At 39.0% G+C, this 24,651-nt stretch overlaps 2 protein-coding genes across 2 annotated transcripts in view; one reads left to right on the forward strand and one right to left on the reverse strand.

Moving 5' to 3' along the window:
• Positions 1-88: 88 nt before the first annotated feature.
• Positions 89-1,532, reverse strand: borcs7 (BLOC-1 related complex subunit 7). Its single transcript, XM_041050118.1, has 5 exons — positions 1,380-1,532; positions 854-916; positions 695-738; positions 556-576; positions 89-439 (listed from the first exon to the last, which is right to left on the reverse strand). The coding sequence occupies exons 1-5, from the start codon at positions 1,509-1,511 to the stop codon at positions 388-390; spliced, it is 312 nt and encodes a 103-aa protein (XP_040906052.1). The 5' UTR covers positions 1,512-1,532; the 3' UTR covers positions 89-387.
• A 670-nt stretch (positions 1,533-2,202) lies between these two features.
• The window catches only part of LOC121189492 (steroid 17-alpha-hydroxylase/17,20 lyase), an 88,295-nt gene continuing 65,846 nt past the window's right edge, over positions 2,203-24,651 (forward strand). The window contains exons 1-9 of the mRNA XM_041049654.1: positions 2,203-2,532; positions 2,629-2,767; positions 3,385-3,620; positions 3,940-4,026; positions 4,285-4,503; positions 4,785-4,954; positions 5,092-5,195; positions 5,462-5,688; positions 6,820-6,851. Coding sequence (XP_040905588.1) covers positions 2,218-2,532; positions 2,629-2,767; positions 3,385-3,620; positions 3,940-4,026; positions 4,285-4,503; positions 4,785-4,954; positions 5,092-5,195; positions 5,462-5,688; positions 6,820-6,851 — 1,529 coding nt within the window. The 5' untranslated portion in view covers positions 2,203-2,217. The remainder of the gene's footprint in view (positions 2,533-2,628; positions 2,768-3,384; positions 3,621-3,939; positions 4,027-4,284; positions 4,504-4,784; positions 4,955-5,091; positions 5,196-5,461; positions 5,689-6,819; positions 6,852-24,651) is intronic.

Genomic DNA, 24,651 nt, shown 5'->3' on the forward strand with positions numbered 1-24,651 from the left:
TATGTGTATTTGATCTTACACCATTTTACCACTCACGCAGTCAGACGCTGTTTGTTGCATTACAGGAAGCAAAGACGACACACACGAGTCACTCAATAAATTAATTTAATACAACCGATCACAACATTTCACACAACTCAAGGACAAGTGTTCCACGGCTGTTGCTTTGCAGAGCAACCCTTAGGCACAGTTTTGTGTTTGCGTTTCACACAGAGCAGCACCTCACCTCCATAATGTGAGTGGATAACAGTCCCAGCTGTACCAGCCTGCACTGTGTTACAAAGTATAAACATGGTACTAAAGCCTGCCGATGCTTCATTCCCTGCTCAGACAGTGTTGGTGAACACAGGATCCCTCCTGAGGTCGGGGGTGCAGGGGAGGTCACCGTCACTTCAGCAGATGTCTCAGCTGGTCCTGCAGGTTTTTAGAGTGCTCCACGCTAGAGGACAGAAACAGGCAGTGAACTGTGTCATCAGATTGTGTTATGGCTCGCTGAGGACACAGTGGAGACAGCTCTTTCTGCTAAATAATAAACAAGGTAGTGTTTAGACTTACTTCTTCTGGATGGCCTCCTGCCTGGGAGACAGACAGACAGACAGACAAACAGACAGGAAGGACAGATTCAATATTCAGTCTGAACAAAAGTCAAGGAGTTTCACATATTTGTGCTCACACACAGCTGACTGATACTCACTGGTACTGTAAATGTGTGGTGATTATGGACATTTTTCTCAGACTCTGGAAGACAGATGACAGATGGCACTAAATTTCTCATGGATCACACAAAACAAGATCAGATTTTATTACTGCACTGTGTGTCATCAGGGAGAGGAACATTTTTAACTTTACTCACATCCTCAGAGTGCAGGATGGCGTCCTCCTGAATGACCATATTTCTTGCTGCTTGACCAAGAAGCTGGAAGATAAATTAGGAACAATGTGGAACTATTTCTGATGATCTCGTTTGTGTTCTGTCAAACAAACAGTTCCAAACTCAAAGATCTTCGCATGAAGATCCTCTCAGCTGAGAGGCTGGACCAGGGAATCTCGTGCTTTTGCTTGAAAAACGAACAATCGATTATGAGAACACTTAGTTACATTTTAATAACGTTAAAGGGTTTTTTTTTAAAATCATAGTTTAGCTGTATTAATACAGTTCAGACCCTGCTAGCAGGCATTAGCTTTATCAAGTTAACGAAAATAAAACCTAAAGTTCCACTTTCAAAATCAACTCCCTGCTAGTGGAGTCGATACAGGGTCCAGTAGTAGTAGTTTATTTTGAATACACAGAAGCTGCTCCGGCGGTGTTTCCGGTTCTTCTCCCCGTTTAGCTAGCGCCCTGAGGAAGTGTTGAGATAAAACTGTTCGTGTCGGTTTACCTCCTGACTGCGGGATCCTTTCAGAACCTGGCGGGTCAGTGCAATCACATCCCCGCTACAGGAGCCCACCTTGTCGGATAATAAACCTTTGACAGACTGGCCGAACCGCGGCTGCGATTCAGTCGACGCCATATTTCTGTTTTGGATAGGGACGGTGCGCGGGCAGGGTCAAAATCCACAGAAACGCGTACCTATACGATCGCACTGAGCTTTTCGTTTCACTTCAAAATACATCATGATCTCTAGCGCAATGAGAACAATAGTTAACTGTACAGCCAGAACTTACCAGTGGTGAAAGATGTATTCAGATACTTTACTTAAGTAAAATAAGAAATAATGTAATAAAGGTACAGAGGTATTATCAATAATACTGTAACATATTGAATCAAAACTGCCCATGTCATGAGTGTTGTATTACTGTAATGTTCATGTGTTGCGATTTAAGCAGCTGTTTTACTCATTTTAACTCCTCTTTTTTTAATTGTTGGGCTGCTGAGTGTACATCAGTGTGTCATATTTTAGAGTGATTGTGTGTTTTTTGTGCCAAATGTTCATTTTCAAGTCACATTCACAGGGAAATGAATGCTTTCCACCATTGCTGACTGCACATTCACAGTATTATGTGGATTTGTTTTGTCATTCTTTTCTGCGAGGATTCAATAAATCAAATGTCGTCTTATCTTGTTTAAATTGGCACAGCCTTAAATATTCAGAGTCAAGGATTTGGCATTGAAGGAGTAAGCATAAAAAGGAGGCCCTGCAGCAGCTCAGGACCGTCCTGCACAGCTCCTCTCTGTGATGCTCGGCCTCCGCTAAACCAGACTCCTCTGCTACAGATATGGCTTGGTTTCTGTGTCTATGTGTGTTTCTGGTCGTGGCTCTGGTTTTGTTAGCAATTCAGTTAATGCTCAGAATGTCTGCAAATGGCCCCCAGGAGCCCCCCTGCCTCCCAGCGCTACCTCTGATCGGCAGTCTGCTGAGCCTGCGCAGCCCGCACCCTCCTCATGTGCTTTTCAAAGAACTGCAGGAGAAGTACGGACAGACGTACTCTCTGATGATGGGCTCCCACAGCGTCATCATCGTCAACCAGCACAAACACGCTAAAGAAGTCCTGCTGAAGAAGGGAAAGATATTTGCAGGAAGACCCAGATCTGTGGGTATACCTCCACCTTAAACGTCTTCTTCTTCTTCTCAGCAGCAGCAGTCATTTCTGTTTTTTCCTTTTCCATCCGTGTCCTGTTTGATGAAGGTAACCACAGATGTTCTGACCAGAGATGGGAAAGACATCGCATTTGGAGACTACAGTGCTACCTGGAGGTTCCACAGGAAAATAGTCCACGGAGCTCTCTGCATGTTCGGAGAGGGTTCTGCCTCCATCGAGAAGATCAGTGAGTACACTACACTTTGCATTTTATACAATGTTTAAGCTGCAGCCCTGACATTTCTTTGGCAAACAGACCTATGCATGTGGTATTTATGATGAATGATGGAAGTTCTGTCTAAAACAGATACACAAGTTGTCATTTAAAGGGTCGGCTCATCCAAATTACAAAAGCACATGTTCTCTTTGCATCTCTCCATGGAGATAGGTTTATTTGTCCAGGTTCTGAGACTTCTGTCCCTGAGATTTCTGTCCCCAAACCCATACGATGGAATAACATGAAACCAACAGGAAAAAGTAGCTGTGAAGCAGAAACAGTGAGATTCCACCTGATTGAAATGTCCGAATGCATTCTGCATGAGAAGAGTAACTGGAATATCCATCCCCACAATCAAATAAATTAATGCTGTACTTTAACAATGATTCTGAAGTTTAATAATATGCTCCATGATCCTCTCAGAATATTAAGCATAGAGCTGATAAATTAGAAAATCAGTTCATTTAATTTGATAATTTTTAACAAAAAAAATGGTAATCACGGTAATGAAGTTGCACAGTTTTGTTTTGTTTTTTTGTAAGCATGTCAGTAAGTGAAGACGACCTGTCCCCTGTGTCCCTACTCAGTCTGCGCAGAGGCTCAGTCTCTGTGCTCTGTCCTGTCCGAGGCAGCAGCTGCTGGACTTGCCCTGGATCTGTCTCCTGAGCTGACTCGGGCCGTCACCAACGTCATCTGCTCGCTCTGCTTCAACTCCTCCTACCGCAGAGGAGATCCAGAGTTTGAGACCATGCTCCGCTACAGCCAGGGCATCGTGGACACTGTGGCAAAGGACAGCCTGGTGGACATCTTCCCCTGGTTACAGGTAGACAACATGAACACTATTACACAGGAAAAGCTGTTATAGCGCAGTTTGAATGTGAGAAATGAGGCAATAAACCAGGAAACATAGGAGCATACAGGAGATACAGGAATGGACATCTGCTGTGTGCTTGTAAAATCTAGTCACTGTCTTAATGTGGACTTGGCAGTGTAAAAGGACGGGAGTATCCATACTGTTTCTAGAGATTCTAGTTGTATTTATATCACAGTGTCTACAGAAAATACATATACACTAATTATATAATACTAAATCATACTGTGTGTATAAAACTAATCAGTGCCTGTCTCTTTGTCTGTTGCAGATTTTTCCCAGCGCAGACCTGCGTCTTCTGAAGCAGTGTGTTTCAATCAGAGACAAACTACTACAGAAGAAATATGATGAACACAAGGTTAAGTTTTCCTCAGTTCAAAATAGCTGGAGACAGTGAGCACAGTCAGACAGTCAGACAGTCTAAGTCCAGTCCTGTTCTGTCCAACTCTTCTCACCAATCAGATGACGCCTTTTACTTCAGTTTCTGGATAGGAAATTTGTGATATTAAATACATGGACAGTATTGGCCATCATGGTTACTAACCCAGTCAACCAATAGAATATACATTAAACTATGAGTGTGTGTGCTGTACATTGATGTGGTGCCCCCTCCCAGGCAGAGTACAGCGACCATGTGCAGAGGGACCTTCTGGACGCTCTGCTGAGAGCCAAACGCAGCGCTGAGAACAACAACACCGCGGAGCTAAGCGCTGAATCCGTGGGCCTCAGTGAGGACCACCTCCTCATGACTGTGGGAGACATCTTTGGAGCCGGCGTGGAAACCACCACCACTGTTCTCAAATGGGCCGTCACCTACCTCATCCATCACCCACAGGTGAGGCTGGAATGGCAGCCGGGTGCACAAGAAGCTGCAGTTCCTCTGGAGTCCACTAGATGCTGCTCTGACTCTATTGAGATGAGAGGAGAAAAATCATTTTTATTTCCACAGCTGCAGCTCTCAATAGTTAGTCACTTCTCCTCCTGTGGGTCTTGGTTACAGTTTTGTTAGTAATTCAAAACCCTGACAGACGAGACAGAAGCACACGTTCATTAAAGTAAAGTGAGTTCTTGGTGCAGAATATGGGTCTTTCTGACCGTCTTTGTGTGGGTGTCCAGGTGCAGAGACGTATCCAGGAGGAGCTGGACATTAAAGTGGGGAGGGGGCGGTCCCCCCAACTCAGTGACAGAGGCAGCCTGCCCTACCTGGAAGCCACCATCAGGGAGGTGTTACGGATCCGTCCTGTGGCCCCTCTGTTCATCCCCCACGTGGCCCTCAGTGACACCAGGTACACTCAGGATTTTACTCCTGACTTCATCCCTACAAAGATATTTGTTTCACGCACTGAGAAGAATTTCAGACCTACAGATGTGTGAGAGAACAGTGTTCTCTAAGTTGCTTCTCTGTCTCTGTTCTCCTCTGCAGCATCGGGGACTTCACCGTGAGGAGAGGAACTCGAGTCATCATCAACCTGTGGTCTTTGCATCATGACGAGAAGGAATGGAAGGACCCTGAGCTTTTTGACCCTGGTGAGAGGAAACGTCTGCTCACTGTGCCATGTTACTCATGGAACCTACAGGTCTTTGGAACTAGTGGCTATTCTGGCCTTTGACAGACAATTGAAGTCATCTTGATATTTTTTTTTACTGAAGTCACTAAAGAACCTGATTAATGATGATATAAATGAAGAAGCCATCTCTGGTCACTGTTACTGTTATTATGGACATCAGCACATCTACCGGTGTCATCAGTTCAACCCTGTTCTATTCTGATCCCCGTCTTCATACCTCCGCAGGTCGGTTCTTGAACAGCGAAGGCACGGGTCTGATCATCCCTTCGTCCAGCTACCTGCCGTTCGGGGCAGGGGTCAGGGTGTGTCTCGGCGAGGCCTTGGCCAAGATGGAGCTCTTCCTCTTCCTGTCCTGGATCCTGCAGCACTTCATCCTCTCTGTCCCACCGGGCCACTCTCTGCCCAGTCTGGAGGGTAAGTTTGGTGTGGTCCTCCAGCCGGCCAAGTACAAGGTGAACGCCACGCCCAGACCAGGATGGGAGACAAACCAGTTCCAGGCATAGTGAGACTGGACCCCATGTTTTTTACATCATCAGGCAGGAGATCAAGCAGAGAACATGACATCTGTTTGTATGCATGACATTTATTAGTATTTCTCAACAATGTAACTCAGAGTCAACTAACAGCTCTCAACATTTTTTATGAATACAGTTTGGGGTCTGATATGTAGTGTTTGGACACTCTGCTAAAACATGAAATAAGACTAGACGAGGGTCCACGTACCGATAGTCAGGGGCGGGCTGGGGTTGAAATTCAGCCCGGGAGCTTGGTTTGGAGAGGCCTTTTACCCGATCGCACAATGGATGTAAGTGGAACTGTGATTTTAACATGAATACTTTATTTGCAATATAAAAACAATCTAATGATATACAGTAAGTAGAGTGTACTAAAGTAAGCTACATATGCTCACACATACTATGCATACTCAAAGACTATGTTTATTTAAAAATTAAAACGTGTGTGTGTGTGTGTGTGCGTGTGTGCATGCGCGCGGAGAACAGAGGCAAAAAGACTGGCAAAATTCTGTTCAATTTCTGCTTTATTTGGTAGCAAGAAAACATGGAAAAGAACATGCTTTGTGTATTGCTTGCATGTGGTTTTGCTCAAATAAAAGCAATTAAGTGTATGTGTGTGTGTCTGTGGCTTCTTTCTTAATTTACCTGGCCCGTCTTTCTTGTTTTCTTTTGACAGTTTGATGACTGACTGAGCGGCTGAGCCAATCACATTTCAGTAGAAACAGGGATCATCTCAAATTGGGAGGGGCCGTTCGTATCCCCCCTTAATATGCAAAATATTACTTTCACCCAGTCCAGCGGTGCGAAATCATCCCAGTCTAACGTTAGGTTCATAGACTGTATAAAACACGGATGTAGCACCCGTGATGTCACCCATTGGTTTCGGGGAGTCGGTTTTGTGACCAAACCATGGGCACGTGAGCTGCGCCATCTTGGATTTTAGTGGGAGTGTACATATTTGGCAGAGAGGCGGTTACTCTATGGGTCAGCTGGCCGAGAACCCCCCACCCACTTAGCTCAGAGCAACCGAGCTAGCGTACTGCTAATCAGCTAGGCTAACAAGCTAAGCGGCAGCTACATGCGTACACGACAGTCCCTAAGTCTGACCCGACTAGCTCGACCCTGTGCGACCGCGACACACAGCGAGCGCTCGTAATAATGAAATAATAATTAATCTTTTATTGAGGTCATACTACATAAGAAATAAAGCCAAAAAAATCCCATCTTAAAAGTTAACGTCAACGTTACAACTCGTTACAACAATTACTATCTGAAATGATGTTAAGAATTTTTTTCAAGAATTTTATTGTCATATTAATGATAACAATAAAAATAACGATAATTATAATCATAATAATATATTAAAATGTTTAATATTTACTGGATTTCGCCGCTGCCTCCATCCACTATCCACTTACAGTTACAGCAGCACACAAACAACAGCAGCTGCTTACTGACGGAGCTGCTCTGTCCATGCAACGTCTGACTTCTTAAACAGAAAAATGAGATGAAATAAAATTGTAGCCTAGTATTCCCACAATGAACAGACTCTGAGAGCATGGAACACACCGCAACAGCATTCCTAACATTAGCTGCTGCAGTCCTCCATCTGTATCAGCAGCGACCATAAATCGGCAATTAAGTCATAAGTCAGCGGCAAAATATGTTAATACATGCTAGTTAGTACAGTCTACACTACAACAAGCCATACTGTCACAAAAACCCATCCGAACATTGGCAAACAAATACGTCCTCTGCAGCCTCTGTCAACCGCTGGAGGTAGCCGGTGGCCATTGGATGTAGCTGCCTAGCCCAGCTGATGCTTTAGAAAAGATCTAACTGCCAGTGCCTGTCTACGAATCTGTCGCTCAATGTAACCGATTTTGACGCCATACTATACTATGACGTTTTTTTTGTCACATTTTGAACCCATGCTAACGTCTGACTTTTTTCAGCCGATTTTGACGCCATGCTATACTATGACGTTTTTTGGCACATTTTGAGGTCATACTAAAGTATGAGTTTTTTTGGCCCATTTTGAAGCCTTACTATACTATAATGTTTTTTGGCATATTTTGAAGCCATACTAACGTCTGACTTTTTTCGGCCGATTTTGACGCCTTATTATACTATGACGTTTTTTATGACATTTTGAGGTCATACTAAAGTATGACTTTTTTTGTCCGATTTTGACGCCTAACTATCCTATGATGTTTTTTCGCAGATTTTGAGGTCATACTAAAGTATGACTTTTTTTGGCCCATTTTGACGCCTTACTATACTATGACGTTTTTTGGCACCTTTCGAAGCCACACTAAAGTATGACTTTTTTGGCCGATTTTGAAACGTTACTATATGACGTTTTTTATGACATTTTGAGGCCATACTAAAGTATGACTTTTGTTGGCACATTTTGATGCCTTACTATACTAAAGTATGACTTTTTTTGGCCCATTTTGACGCCATACTATACTATGACCTTTTTTATGACTTTCTGAGGTCATACTAAAGTATGACTTTTTTTGGCCCATTTTGACGCCATACTATACTATGACGTTTTTTGGCACTTTTGGAGGCCATACTAAAGTATGACTTTTTTTGGCCCATTTTGACGTCATACTATACTATGACCTTTTTTATGACTTTCTGAGGCCATACTAAAGTATGACTTTTTTTGGCCCATTTTGACGCCATACTATACTATGACGTTTTTTGGCACTTTTGGAGTCCATACTAAAGTATGACTTTTTTTGGCCCATTTTGACGCCATACTATACTATGACGTTTTTTGGCACTTTTGGAGGCCATACTAAAGTATGACTTTTTTTGGCCCATTTTGACGCCATACTATACTATGACGTTTTTTGGCACTTTTGGAGGCCATACTAAAGTATGACTTTTTTTGGCCCATTTTGACGCCATACTATACTATGACGTTTTTTGGCACTTTTTGAGGTCATACTAAAGTATGACTTTTTTTGGCCCATTTTGACGCCATACTATACTATGACGTTTTTTGGCACTTTTTGAGGCCATAATAAAGTATGACTTTTTTTGGCCCATTTTGATGCCATACTATACTATGACCTTTTTTATGACTTTCTGAGGCCATACTAAAGTATGACTTTTTTTTTGCCCATTTTGACGCCATACTATACTATGACGTTTTTTGGCACTTTTGGAGGCCATACTAAAGTATGACTTTTTTTGGCCCATTTTGACGCCATACTATACTATGACGTTTTTTGGCACTTTTGGAGGCCATACTAAAGTATGACTTTTTTTGGCCCATTTTGACGCCATACTATACTATGACGTTTTTTGGCACTTTTTGAGGTCATACTAAAGTATGACTTTTTTTGGCCCATTTTGACGCCATACTATACTATGACGTTTTTTGGCACTTTTTGAGGTCATACTAAAGTATGACTTTTTTTGGCCCATTTTGACGCCATACTATACTATGACTTTTTTTATGACTTTTGGAGGCCATACTAAAGTATGACTTTTTTTGGCCCATTTTGACGCCATACTATACTATGACGTTTTTTGGCACTTTTTGAGGTCATACTAAAGTATGACTTTTTTTGGCCCATTTTGACGCCATACTATACTATGAGGTTTTTTATGACTTTTGGAGGCCATACTAAAGTATGACTTTTTTTTGCCCATTTTGACGCCATACTATACTATGACGTTTTTTGGCACTTTTTGAGGTCATACTAAAGTATGACTTTTTTTGGCCCATTTTGACGCCATACTATACTATGACGTTTTTTGGCACTTTTTGAGGCCATACTAAAGTATGACTTTTTTTGGCCCATTTTGACGCCATACTATACTATGACGTTTTTTATGACCTTTGGAGGCCATACTAAAGTATGACTTTTTTTGGCCCATTTTGACGCCATACTATACTATGACGTTTTTTGGCACTTTTTGAGGCCATACTAAAGTATGACTTTTTTTGGCCCATTTTGACGCCATACTATACTATGACGTTTTTTGGCACTTTTGGAGTCCATATTAAAGTATGACTTTTTTTGGCCCATTTTGACGCCATACTATACTATGACGTTTTTTATTACTTTTGGAGGCCATACTAAATTATGACTTTTTTTGGCCCATTTTGAGGTCATACTAAAGTATGACTTTTTTTGGCCCATTTTGACGCCATACTATACTATGACGTTTTTTATGACTTTTGGAGGCCATACTAAAGTATGACTTTTTTTGGCCCATTTTGACGCCATACTATACTATGACGTTTTTTGGTACTTTTTGAGGTCATACTAAAGTATGACTTTTTTTGGCCCATTTTGACGCCATACTATACTATGACGTTTTTTGGCACTTTTTGAGGCCATACTAAAGTATGACTTTTTTTGGCCCATTTTGACGCCATACTATACTATGACGTTTTTTATGACCTTTGGAGGCCATACTAAAGTATGACTTTTTTTGGCCCATTTTGACGCCATACTATACTATGACGTTTTTTGGCACTTTTGGAGGCCATACTAAAGTATGACTTTTTTTGGCCCATTTTGACGCCATACTATACTATGACGTTTTTTGGCACTTTTGGAGGCCATACTAAAGTATGACTTTTTTTGGCCCATTTTGACGCCATACTATACTATGACGTTTTTTGGCACTTTTGGAGGCCATACTAAAGTATGACTTTTTTTGGCCCATTTTGACGCCATACTATACTATGACGTTTTTTGGCACTTTTGGAGGCCATACTAAAGTATGACTTTTTTTGGCCCATTTTGACGCCATACTATACTATGACGTTTTTTGGCACTTTTGGAGGCCATACTAAAGTATGACTTTTTTTGGCCCATTTTGACGCCATACTATACTATGACGTTTTTTGGCACTTTTTGAGGCCATACTAAAGTATGACTTTTTTTGGCCCATTTTGACGCCATACTATACTATGACGTTTTTTGGCACTTTTGGAGGCCATACTAAAGTATGACTTTTTTTGGCCCATTTTGACGCCATACTATACTATGACGTTTTTTGGCACTTTTGGAGTCCATACTAAAGTATGACTTTTTTTGGCCCATTTTGACGCCATACTATACTATGACGTTTTTTGGCACTTTTGGAGGCCATACTAAAGTATGACTTTTTTTGGCCCATTTTGACGCCATACTATACTATGACGTTTTTTGGCACTTTTGCAGGCCATACTAAAGTATGACTTTTTTTGGCCCATTTTGACGCCATACTATACTATGACGTTTTTTGGCACTTTTGCAGGCCATACTAAAGTATGACTTTTTTTGGCCCATTTTGACGCCATACTATACTATGACTTTTTTTGGCAGTTTTTGCGGACATACTAAAGTATGACTTTTTTTGGCCCATTTTGACGCCATACTATACTATGACGTTTTTTGGCACTTTTTGAGGCCATACTAAAGTATGACTTTTTTTGGCCCATTTTGACGCCATACTATACTATGACGTTTTTTATGACCTTTGGAGGCCATACTAAAGTATGACTTTTTTTGGCCCATTTTGACGCCATACTATACTATGACGTTTTTTATGACTTTTGGAGGCCATACTAAAGTATGACTTTTTTTTGCCCATTTTGACGCCATACTATACTATGACGTTTTTTGGACCTTTTTGAGGTCATACTAAAGTATGACTTTTTTTGGCCCATTTTGACGCCATACTATACTATGACGTTTTTTATGACCTTTGGAGGCCATACTAAAGTATGACTTTTTTTGGCCCATTTTGACGCCATACTATACTATGACGTTTTTTGGCACTTTTGGAGGCCATACTAAAGTATGACTTTTTTTGGCCCATTTTGACGCCATACTATACTATGACGTTTTTTGGCACTTTTGGAGGCCATACTAAAGTATGACTTTTTTTGGCCCATTTTGACGCCATACTATACTATGACGTTTTTTGGCACTTTTGGAGGCCATACTAAAGTATGACTTTTTTTGGCCCATTTTGACGCCATACTATACTATGACGTTTTTTATGACTTTTGGAGGCCATACTAAAGTATGACTTTTTTTGGCCCATTTTGACGCCATACTATACTATGACGTTTTTTGGCACTTTTTGAGGTCATACTAAAGTATGACTTTTTTTGGCCCATTTTGACGCCATACTATACTATGACGTTTTTTGGCACTTTTTGAGGTCATACTAAAGTATGACTTTTTTTGGCCCATTTTGACGCCATACTAAAGTATGACTTTTTTTGGCCCATTTTGACGCCATACTATACTATGACTTTTTTTGGCCCATTTTGACGCCATACTATACTATGATGTTTTTTGGCACTTTTTGAGGTCATACTAAAGTATGACTTTTTTTGGCCCATTTTGACGCCATACTATACTATGACGTTTTTTGGTACTTTTGCAGGCCATACTAAAGTATGACTTTTTTGGGCCCATTTTGACGCCATACTATACTATGACGTTTTTTGGCACTTTTGGAGGCCATACTAAAGTATGACTTTTTTTGGCCCATTTTGATGCCATACTATACTATGACATTTTTTGGCACTTTTGCAGGCCATACTAAAGTATGACTTTTTTTGGCCCATTTTGATGCCATACTATACTATGACGTTTTTTGGCACTTTTTGCGGATATACTAAAGTATGACTTTTTTTGGCCCATTTTGACGCCATACTATACTATGACGTTTGTTGGCACTTTTTGAGGTCATACTAAAGTATGACTTTTTTTGGCCCATTTTGACGCCATACTATACTATGACGTTTTTTGGCACTTTTTGAGGTCATACTAAAGTATGACTTTTTTTGGCCCATTTTGACGCCATACTATACTATGACGTTTTTTGGCACTTTTTGAGGCCATACTAAAGTATGACTTTTTTTGGCCCATTTTGACGCCATACTATACTATGACGTTTTTTATGACCTTTGGAGGCCATACTAAAGTATGACTTTTTTTGGCCCATTTTGACGCCATACTATACTATGACGTTTTTTGGCACTTTTTGAGGCCATACTAAAGTATGACTTTTTTTGGCCCATTTTGACGCCATACTATACTATGACGTTTTTTGGCACTTTTGGAGTCCATATTAAAGTATGACTTTTTTTGGCCCATTTTGACGCCATACTATACTATGACGTTTTTTATTACTTTTGGAGGCCATACTAAATTATGACTTTTTTTGGCCCATTTTGAGGTCATACTAAAGTATGACTTTTTTTGGCCCATTTTGACGCCATACTATACTATGACGTTTTTTATGACTTTTGGAGGCCATACTAAAGTATGACTTTTTTTGGCCCATTTTGACGCCATACTATACTATGACGTTTTTTGGTACTTTTTGAGGTCATACTAAAGTATGACTTTTTTTGGCCCATTTTGACGCCATACTATACTATGACGTTTTTTGGCACTTTTTGAGGCCATACTAAAGTATGACTTTTTTTGGCCCATTTTGACGCCATACTATACTATGACGTTTTTTATGACCTTTGGAGGCCATACTAAAGTATGACTTTTTTTGGCCCATTTTGACGCCATACTATACTATGACGTTTTTTGGCACTTTTGGAGGCCATACTAAAGTATGACTTTTTTTGGCCCATTTTGACGCCATACTATACTATGACGTTTTTTGGCACTTTTGGAGGCCATACTAAAGTATGACTTTTTTTGGCCCATTTTGACGCCATACTATACTATGACGTTTTTTGGCACTTTTGGAGGCCATACTAAAGTATGACTTTTTTTGGCCCATTTTGACGCCATACTATACTATGACGTTTTTTGGCACTTTTGGAGGCCATACTAAAGTATGACTTTTTTTGGCCCATTTTGACGCCATACTATACTATGACGTTTTTTATGACCTTTGGAGGCCATACTAAAGTATGACTTTTTTTGGCCCATTTTGACGCCATACTATACTATGACGTTTTTTGGCACTTTTTGAGGCCATACTAAAGTATGACTTTTTTTGGCCCATTTTGACGCCATACTATACTATGACGTTTTTTGGCACTTTTGGAGTCCATATTAAAGTATGACTTTTTTTGGCCCATTTTGACGCCATACTATACTATGACGTTTTTTATTACTTTTGGAGGCCATACTAAATTATGACTTTTTTTGGCCCATTTTGAGGTCATACTAAAGTATGACTTTTTTTGGCCCATTTTGACGCCATACTATACTATGACGTTTTTTATGACTTTTGGAGGCCATACTAAAGTATGACTTTTTTTGGCCCATTTTGACGCCATACTATACTATGACGTTTTTTGGTACTTTTTGAGGTCATACTAAAGTATGACTTTTTTTGGCCCATTTTGACGCCATACTATACTATGACGTTTTTTGGCACTTTTTGAGGCCATACTAAAGTATGACTTTTTTTGGCCCATTTTGACGCCATACTATACTATGACGTTTTTTATGACCTTTGGAGGCCATACTAAAGTATGACTTTTTTTGGCCCATTTTGACGCCATACTATACTATGACGTTTTTTGGCACTTTTGGAGGCCATACTAAAGTATGACTTTTTTTGGCCCATTTTGACGCCATACTATACTATGACGTTTTTTGGCACTTTTGGAGGCCATACTAAAGTATGACTTTTTTTGGCCCATTTTGACGCCATACTATACTATGACGTTTTTTGGCACTTTTGGAGGCCATACTAAAGTATGACTTTTTTTGGCCCATTTTGACGCCATACTATACTATGACGTTTTTTGGCACTTTTGGAGGCCATACTAAAGTATGACTTTTTTTGGCCCATTTTGACGCCATACTATACTATGACGTTTTTTGGCACTTTTGGAGGCCATACTAAAGTATGACTTTTTTTGGCCCATTTTGACGCCATACTATACTATGACGTTTTTTGGCACTTTTTGAGGCCATACTAAAGTATGACTTTTTTTGGCCCATTTTGACGCCATACTATACTATGACGTTTTTTGGCACTTTTGGAGGCCATACTAAAGTATGACTTTTTTTGGCCCATTTTGACGCCATACTATACTATGACGTTTTTTGGCACTTTTGGAGTCCATACTAAAGTATGACTTTTTTTGGCCCATTTTGACGCCATACTATACTATGACGTTTTTTGGCACTTTTGGAGGCCATACTAAAGTATGACTTTTTTTGGCCCATTTTGACGCCATACTATACTATGACGTTTTTTGGCACTTTTGCAGGCCATACTAAAGTATGACTTTTTTTGGCCCATTTTGACGCCATACTATACTATGACGTTTTTTGGCACTTTTGCAGGCCATACTAAAGTATGACTTTTTTTGGCCCATTTTGACGCCATACTATACTATGACTTTTTTTGGCAGTTTTTGCGGACATACTAAAGTATGACTTTTTTTGGCCCATTTTGACGCCATACTATACTATGACGTTTTTTGGCACTTTTTGAGGCCATACTAAAGTATGACTTTTTTTGGCCCATTTTGACGCCATACTATACTATGACGTTTTTTATGACCTTTGGAGGCCATACTAAAGTATGACTTTTTTTGGCCCATTTTGACGCCATACTATACTATGACGTTTTTTATGACTTTTGGAGGCCATACTAAAGTATGACTTTTTTTTGCCCATTTTGACGCCATACTATACTATGACGTTTTTTGGACCTTTTTGAGGTCATACTAAAGTATGACTTTTTTTGGCCCATTTTGACGCCATACTATACTATGACGTTTTTTATGACCTTTGGAGGCCATACTAAAGTATGACTTTTTTTGGCCCATTTTGACGCCATACTATACTATGACGTTTTTTGGCACTTTTGGAGGCCATACTAAAGTATGACTTTTTTTGGCCCATTTTGACGCCATACTATACTATGACGTTTTTTGGCACTTTTGGAGGCCATACTAAAGTATGACTTTTTTTGGCCCATTTTGACGCCATACTATACTATGACGTTTTTTGGCACTTTTGGAGGCCATACTAAAGTATGACTTTTTTTGGCCCATTTTTACGCCATACTATACTATGACGTTTTTTATGACTTTTGGAGGCCATACTAAAGTATGACTTTTTTTGGCCCATTTTGACGCCATACTATACTATGACGTTTTTTGGCACTTTTTGAGGTCATACTAAAGTATGACTTTTTTTGGCCCATTTTGACGCCATACTATACTATGACGTTTTTTGGCACTTTTTGAGGTCATACTAAAGTATGACTTTTTTTGGCCCATTTTGACGCCATACTAAAGTATGACTTTTTTTGGCCCATTTTGACGCCATACTATACTATGACTTTTTTTGGCCCATTTTGACGCCATACTATACTATGATGTTTTTTGGCACTTTTTGAGGTCATACTAAAGTATGACTTTTTTTGGCCCATTTTGACGCCATACTATACTATGACGTTTTTTGGTACTTTTGCAGGCCATACTAAAGTATGACTTTTTTGGGCCCATTTTGACGCCATACTATACTATGACGTTTTTTGGCACTTTTGGAGGCCATACTAAAGTATGACTTTTTTTGGCCCATTTTGATGCCATACTATACTATGACATTTTTTGGCACTTTTGCAGGCCATACTAAAGTATGACTTTTTTTGGCCCATTTTGATGCCATACTATACTATGACGTTTTTTGGCACTTTTTGCGGACATACTAAAGTATGACTTTTTTTGGCCCATTTTGACGCCATACTATACTATGACGTTTTTTGGCACTTTTTGAGGTCATACTAAAGTATGACTTTTTTTGGCCCATTTTGACGCCATACTATACTATGACGTTTTTTGGCACTTTTTGAGGCCATACTAAAGTATGACTTTTTTTGGCCCATTTTGACGCCATACTATACTATGACGTTTTTTATGACCTTTGGAGGCCATACTAAAGTATGACTTTTTTTGGCCCATTTTGACGCCATACTATACTATGACGTTTTTTGGCACTTTTGGAGGCCATACTAAAGTATGACTTTTTTTGGCCCATTTTGACGCCATACTATACTATGACGTTTTTTGGCACTTTTTGAGGTCATACTAAAGTATGACTTTTTTTGGCCCATTTTGACGCCATACTATACTATGACGTTTTTTGGCACTTTTTGAGGTCATACTAAAGCATGACTTTTTTTGGCCCATTTTGACGCCATACTATACTATGACGTTTTTTATGACCTTTGGAGGCCATACTAAAGTATGACTTTTTTTGGCCCATTTTGACGCCATACTATACTATGACGTTTTTTGGCACTTTTGGAGGCCATACTAAAGTATGACTTTTTTTGGCCCATTTTGACGCCATACTAAAGTATGACTTTTTTTGGCCCATTTTGACGCCATACTAAAGTATGACTTTTTTTGGCCCATTTTGACGCCATACTATACTATGATGTTTTTTGGCACTTTTTGAGGTCATACTAAAGTATGACTTTTTTTGGCCCATTTTGACGCCATACTATACTATGACGTTTTTTGGTACTTTTGCAGGCCATACTAAAGTATGACTTTTTTTTGCCCATTTTGACGCCATACTATACTATGACGTTTTTTGGCACTTTTGCAGGCCATACTAAAGTATGACTTTTTTTGGCCCATTTTGATGCCATACTATACTATGACATTTTTTGGCACTTTTGCAGGCCATACTAAAGTATGACTTTTTTTGGCCCATTTTGATGCCATACTATACTATGACGTTTTTTGGCACTTTTTGCGGACATACTAAAGTATGACTTTTTTTGGCCCATTTTGACGCCATACTATACTATGACGTTTTTTGGCACTTTCTGAGGTCATACTAAAGTATGACTTTTTTTGGCCCATTTTGACGCCATACTATACTATGACGTTTTTTGGCACTTTTTGAGGCCATACTAAAGTATGACTTTTTTTGGCCCATTTTGACGCCATACTATACTATGACGTTTTTTATGACCTTTGGAGGCCATACTAAAGTATGACTTTTTTTGGCCCATTTTGACGCCATACTATACTATGACGTTTTTTGGCACTTTTGGAGGCCATACTAAAGTATGACTTTTTTTGGCCCATTTTGACGCCATACTATACTATGACGTTTTTTGGCACTTTTTGAGGTCATACTAAAGTATGACTTTTTTTGGCCCATTTTGACGCCATACTATACTATGACGTTTTTTGGCACTTTTTGAGGTCATACTAAAGCATGACTTTTTTTGGCCCATTTTGACGCCATACTATACTATGACGTTTTTTATGACCTTTGGAGGCCATACTAAAGTATGACTTTTTTTGGCCCATTTTGACGCCATACTATACTATGACGTTTTTTGGCACTTTTGGAGGCCATACTAAAGTATGACTTTTTTTGGCCCATTTTGACGCCATACTATACTATGACGTTTTTTGGCACTTTTGGAGGCCATACTAAAGTATGACTTTTTTTGGCCCATTTTGACGCCATACTATACTATGACGTTTTTTGGCACTTTTTGAGGTCATACTAAAGTATGACTTTTTTTGGCCCATTTTGACGCCATACTATACTATGAGGTTTTTTATGACTTTTGGAGGCCATACTAAAGTATGACTTTTTTTTGCCCATTTTGACGCCATACTATACTATGACGTTTTTTGGCACTTTTTGAGGTCATACTAAAGTATGACTTTTTTTGGCCCATTTTGACGCCATACTATACTATGACGTTTTTTGGCACTTTTTGAGGCCATACTAAAGTATGACTTTTTTTGGCCCATTTTGACGCCATACTATACTATGACGTTTTTTGGCACTTTTGGAGGCCATACTAAAGTATGACTTTTTTTGGCCCATTTTGACGCCATACTATACTATGACGTTTTTTGGCACTTTTTGAGGTCATACTAAAGTATGACTTTTTTTGGCCCATTTTGACGCCATACTATACTATGACGTTTTTTGGCACTTTTTGAGGTCATACTAAAGCATGACTTTTTTTGGCCCATTTTGACGCCATACTATACTATGACGTTTTTTATGACCTTTGGAGGCCATACTAAAGTATGACTTTTTTTGGCCCATTTTGACGCCATACTATACTATGACGTTTTTTGGCACTTTTGGAGGCCATACTAAAGTATGACTTTTTTTGGCCCATTTTGACGCCATACTATACTATGACGTTTTTTGGCACTTTTGGAGGCCATACTAAAGTATGACTTTTTTTGGCCCATTTTGACGCCATACTATACTATGACGTTTTTTGGCACTTTTGGAGGCCATACTAAAGTATGACTTTTTTTGGCCCATTTTGACGCCATACTATACTATGACGTTTTTTGGCACTTTTGGAGGCCATACTAAAGTATGACTTTTTTTGGCCCATTTTGACGCCATACTATACTATGACGTTTTTTGGCACTTTTGCAGGCCATACTAAAGTATGACTTTTTTTGGCCCATTTTGACGCCATACTATACTATGACGTTTTTTGGCAGTTTTTGCGGACATACTAAAGTATGACTTTTTTTGGCCCATTTTGACGCCATACTATACTATGACGTTTTTTGGCACTTTTTGAGGCCATACTAAAGTATGACTTTTTTTGGCCCATTTTGACGCCATACTATACTATGACGTTTTTTATGACCTTTGGAGGCCATACTAAAGTATGACTTTTTTTGGCCCATTTTGACGCCATACTATACTATGACGTTTTTTATGACTTTTGGAGGCCATACTAAAGTATGACTTTTTTTTGCCCATTTTGACGCCATACTATACTATGACGTTTTTTGGACCTTTTTGAGGTCATACTAAAGTATGACTTTTTTTGGCCCATTTTGACGCCATACTATACTATGACGTTTTTTATGACCTTTGGAGGCCATACTAAAGTATGACTTTTTTTGGCCCATTTTGACGCCATACTATACTATGACGTTTTTTGGCACTTTTGGAGGCCATACTAAAGTATGACTTTTTTTGGCCCATTTTGACGCCATACTATACTATGACGTTTTTTGGCACTTTTGGAGGCCATACTAAAGTATGACTTTTTTTGGCCCATTTTGACGCCATACTATACTATGACGTTTTTTGGCACTTTTGGAGGCCATACTAAAGTATGACTTTTTTTGGCCCATTTTGACGCCATACTATACTATGACGTTTTTTATGACTTTTGGAGGCCATACTAAAGTATGACTTTTTTTGGCCCATTTTGACGCCATACTATACTATGACGTTTTTTGGCACTTTTTGAGGTCATACTAAAGTATGACTTTTTTTGGCCCATTTTGACGCCATACTATACTATGACGTTTTTTGGCACTTTTTGAGGTCATACTAAAGTATGACTTTTTTTGGCCCATTTTGACGCCATACTAAAGTATGACTTTTTTTGGCCCATTTTGACGCCATACTATACTATGACTTTTTTTGGCCCATTTTGACGCCATACTATACGATGATGTTTTTTGGCACTTTTTGAGGTCATACTAAAGTATGACTTTTTTTGGCCCATTTTGACGCCATACTATACTATGACGTTTTTTGGTACTTTTGCAGGCCATACTAAAGTATGACTTTTTTTTGCCCATTTTGACGCCATACTATACTATGACGTTTTTTGGCACTTTTGCAGGCCATACTAAAGTATGACTTTTTTTGGCCCATTTTGATGCCATACTATACTATGACATTTTTTGGCACTTTTGCAGGCCATACTAAAGTATGACTTTTTTTGGCCCATTTTGATGCCATACTATACTATGACGTTTTTTGGCACTTTTTGCGGACATACTAAAGTATGACTTTTTTTGGCCCATTTTGACGCCATACTATACTATGACGTTTTTTGGCACTTTCTGAGGTCATACTAAAGTATGACTTTTTTTGGCCCATTTTGACGCCATACTATACTATGACGTTTTTTGGCACTTTTTGAGGCCATACTAAAGTATGACTTTTTTTGGCCCATTTTGACGCCATACTATACTATGACGTTTTTTATGACCTTTGGAGGCCATACTAAAGTATGACTTTTTTTGGCCCATTTTGACGCCATACTATACTATGACGTTTTTTGGCACTTTTGGAGGCCATACTAAAGTATGACTTTTTTTGGCCCATTTTGACGCCATACTATACTATGACGTTTTTTGGCACTTTTTGAGGTCATACTAAAGTATGACTTTTTTTGGCCCATTTTGACGCCATACTATACTATGACGTTTTTTGGCACTTTTTGAGGTCATACTAAAGCATGACTTTTTTTGGCCCATTTTGACGCCATACTATACTATGACGTTTTTTATGACCTTTGGAGGCCATACTAAAGTATGACTTTTTTTGGCCCATTTTGACGCCATACTATACTATGACGTTTTTTGGCACTTTTGGAGGCCATACTAAAGTATGACTTTTTTTGGCCCATTTTGACGCCATACTATACTATGACGTTTTTTGGCACTTTTGGAGGCCATACTAAAGTATGACTTTTTTTGGCCCATTTTGACGCCATACTATACTATGACGTTTTTTGGCACTTTTTGAGGTCATACTAAAGTATGACTTTTTTTGGCCCATTTTGACGCCATACTATACTATGAGGTTTTTTATGACTTTTGGAGGCCATACTAAAGTATGACTTTTTTTTGCCCATTTTGACGCCATACTATACTATGACGTTTTTTGGCACTTTTTGAGGTCATACTAAAGTATGACTTTTTTTGGCCCATTTTGACGCCATACTATACTATGACGTTTTTTGGCACTTTTTGAGGCCATACTAAAGTATGACTTTTTTTGGCCCATTTTGACGCCATACTATACTATGACGTTTTTTGGCACTTTTGGAGGCCATACTAAAGTATGACTTTTTTTGGCCCATTTTGACGCCATACTATACTATGACGTTTTTTGGCACTTTTTGAGGTCATACTAAAGTATGACTTTTTTTGGCCCATTTTGACGCCATACTATACTATGACGTTTTTTGGCACTTTTTGAGGTCATACTAAAGCATGACTTTTTTTGGCCCATTTTGACGCCATACTATACTATGACGTTTTTTATGACCTTTGGAGGCCATACTAAAGTATGACTTTTTTTGGCCCATTTTGACGCCATACTATACTATGACGTTTTTTGGCACTTTTGGAGGCCATACTAAAGTATGACTTTTTTTGGCCCATTTTGACGCCATACTATACTATGACGTTTTTTGGCACTTTTGGAGGCCATACTAAAGTATGACTTTTTTTGGCCCATTTTGACGCCATACTATACTATGACGTTTTTTGGCACTTTTGGAGGCCATACTAAAGTATGACTTTTTTTGGCCCATTTTGACGCCATACTATACTATGACGTTTTTTGGCACTTTTGGAGGCCATACTAAAGTATGACTTTTTTTGGCCCATTTTGACGCCATACTATACTATGACGTTTTTTGGCACTTTTGCAGGCCATACTAAAGTATGACTTTTTTTGGCCCATTTTGACGCCATACTATACTATGACGTTTTTTGGCAGTTTTTGCGGACATACTAAAGTATGACTTTTTTTGGCCCATTTTGACGCCATACTATACTATGACGTTTTTTGGCACTTTTTGAGGCCATACTAAAGTATGACTTTTTTTGGCCCATTTTGACGCCATACTATACTATGACGTTTTTTATGACCTTTGGAGGCCATACTAAAGTATGACTTTTTTTGGCCCATTTTGACGCCATACTATACTATGACGTTTTTTATGACTTTTGGAGGCCATACTAAAGTATGACTTTTTTTTGCCCATTTTGACGCCATACTATACTATGACGTTTTTTGGACCTTTTTGAGGTCATACTAAAGTATGACTTTTTTTGGCCCATTTTGACGCCATACTATACTATGACGTTTTTTATGACCTTTGGAGGCCATACTAAAGTATGACTTTTTTTGGCCCATTTTGACGCCATACTATACTATGACGTTTTTTGGCACTTTTGGAGGCCATACTAAAGTATGACTTTTTTTGGCCCATTTTGACGCCATACTATACTATGACGTTTTTTGGCACTTTTGGAGGCCATACTAAAGTATGACTTTTTTTGGCCCATTTTGACGCCATACTATACTATGACGTTTTTTGGCACTTTTGGAGGCCATACTAAAGTATGACTTTTTTTGGCCCATTTTGACGCCATACTATACTATGACGTTTTTTATGACTTTTGGAGGCCATACTAAAGTATGACTTTTTTTGGCCCATTTTGACGCCATACTATACTATGACGTTTTTTGGCACTTTTTGAGGTCATACTAAAGTATGACTTTTTTTGGCCCATTTTGACGCCATACTATACTATGACGTTTTTTGGCACTTTTTGAGGTCATACTAAAGTATGACTTTTTTTGGCCCATTTTGACGCCATACTAAAGTATGACTTTTTTTGGCCCATTTTGACGCCATACTATACTATGACTTTTTTTGGCCCATTTTGACGCCATACTATACGATGATGTTTTTTGGCACTTTTTGAGGTCATACTAAAGTATGACTTTTTTTGGCCCATTTTGACGCCATACTATACTATGACGTTTTTTGGTACTTTTGCAGGCCATACTAAAGTATGACTTTTTTTTGCCCATTTTGACGCCATACTATACTATGACGTTTTTTGGCACTTTTGGAGGCCATACTAAAGTATGACTTTTTTTGGCCCATTTTGATGCCATACTATACTATGACATTTTTTGGCACTTTTGCAGGCCATACTAAAGTATGACTTTTTTTGGCCCATTTTGATGCCATACTATACTATGACGTTTTTTGGCACTTTTTGCGGACATACTAAAGTATGACTTTTTTTGGCCCATTTTGACGCCATACTATACTATGACGTTTTTTGGCACTTTTTGAGGTCATACTAAAGTATGACTTTTTTTGGCCCATTTTGACGCCATACTATACTATGACGTTTTTTGGCACTTTTTGAGGCCATACTAAAGTATGACTTTTTTTGGCCCATTTTGACGCCATACTATACTATGACGTTTTTTATGACCTTTGGAGGCCATACTAAAGTATGACTTTTTTTGGCCCATTTTGACGCCATACTATACTATGACGTTTTTTGGCACTTTTGGAGGCCATACTAAAGTATGACTTTTTTTGGCCCATTTTGACGCCATACTATACTATGACGTTTTTTGGCACTTTTTGAGGTCATACTAAAGTATGACTTTTTTTGGCCCATTTTGACGCCATACTATACTATGACGTTTTTTGGCACTTTTTGAGGTCATACTAAAGCATGACTTTTTTTGGCCCATTTTGACGCCATACTATACTATGACGTTTTTTATGACCTTTGGAGGCCATACTAAAGTATGACTTTTTTTGGCCCATTTTGACGCCATACTATACTATGACGTTTTTTGGCACTTTTGGAGGCCATACTAAAGTATGACTTTTTTTGGCCCATTTTGACGCCATACTAAAGTATGACTTTTTTTGGCCCATTTTGACGCCATACTATACTATGACTTTTTTTGGCCCATTTTGACGCCATACTATACTATGATGTTTTTTGGCACTTTTTGAGGTCATACTAAAGTATGACTTTTTTTGGCCCATTTTGACGCCATACTATACTATGACGTTTTTTGGTACTTTTGCAGGCCATACTAAAGTATGACTTTTTTTTGCCCATTTTGACGCCATACTATACTATGACGTTTTTTGGCACTTTTGCAGGCCATACTAAAGTATGACTTTTTTTGGCCCATTTTGATGCCATACTATACTATGACGTTTTTTGGCACTTTTGCAGGCCATACTAAAGTATGACTTTTTTTGGCCCATTTTGATGCCATACTATACTATGACGTTTTTTGGCACTTTTTGCGGACATACTAAAGTATGACTTTT

This window comes from Toxotes jaculatrix, chromosome 11, assembly GCF_017976425.1.
Source record: "Toxotes jaculatrix isolate fToxJac2 chromosome 11, fToxJac2.pri, whole genome shotgun sequence".
In the NCBI taxonomy this organism is placed as follows: Eukaryota; Metazoa; Chordata; class Actinopteri; family Toxotidae; genus Toxotes; species Toxotes jaculatrix.

Coding starts and splice junctions, on each gene's coding strand:
- borcs7 (XM_041050118.1), bottom strand. CDS start 1,511: ATGGCGTCGACTGAATCGCAGCCGCGGTTCGGCCAGTCTGTCAAAGGT. Junction 917..1,379: donor AAGGATCCCGCAGTCAGGAG/GTAAACCGACAC, acceptor TTTATCTTCCAG/CTTCTTGGTCAAGCAGCAAG. Junction 440..555: donor CAGGAGGCCATCCAGAAGAA/GTAAGTCTAAAC, acceptor TCTGTCCTCTAG/CGTGGAGCACTCTAAAAACC.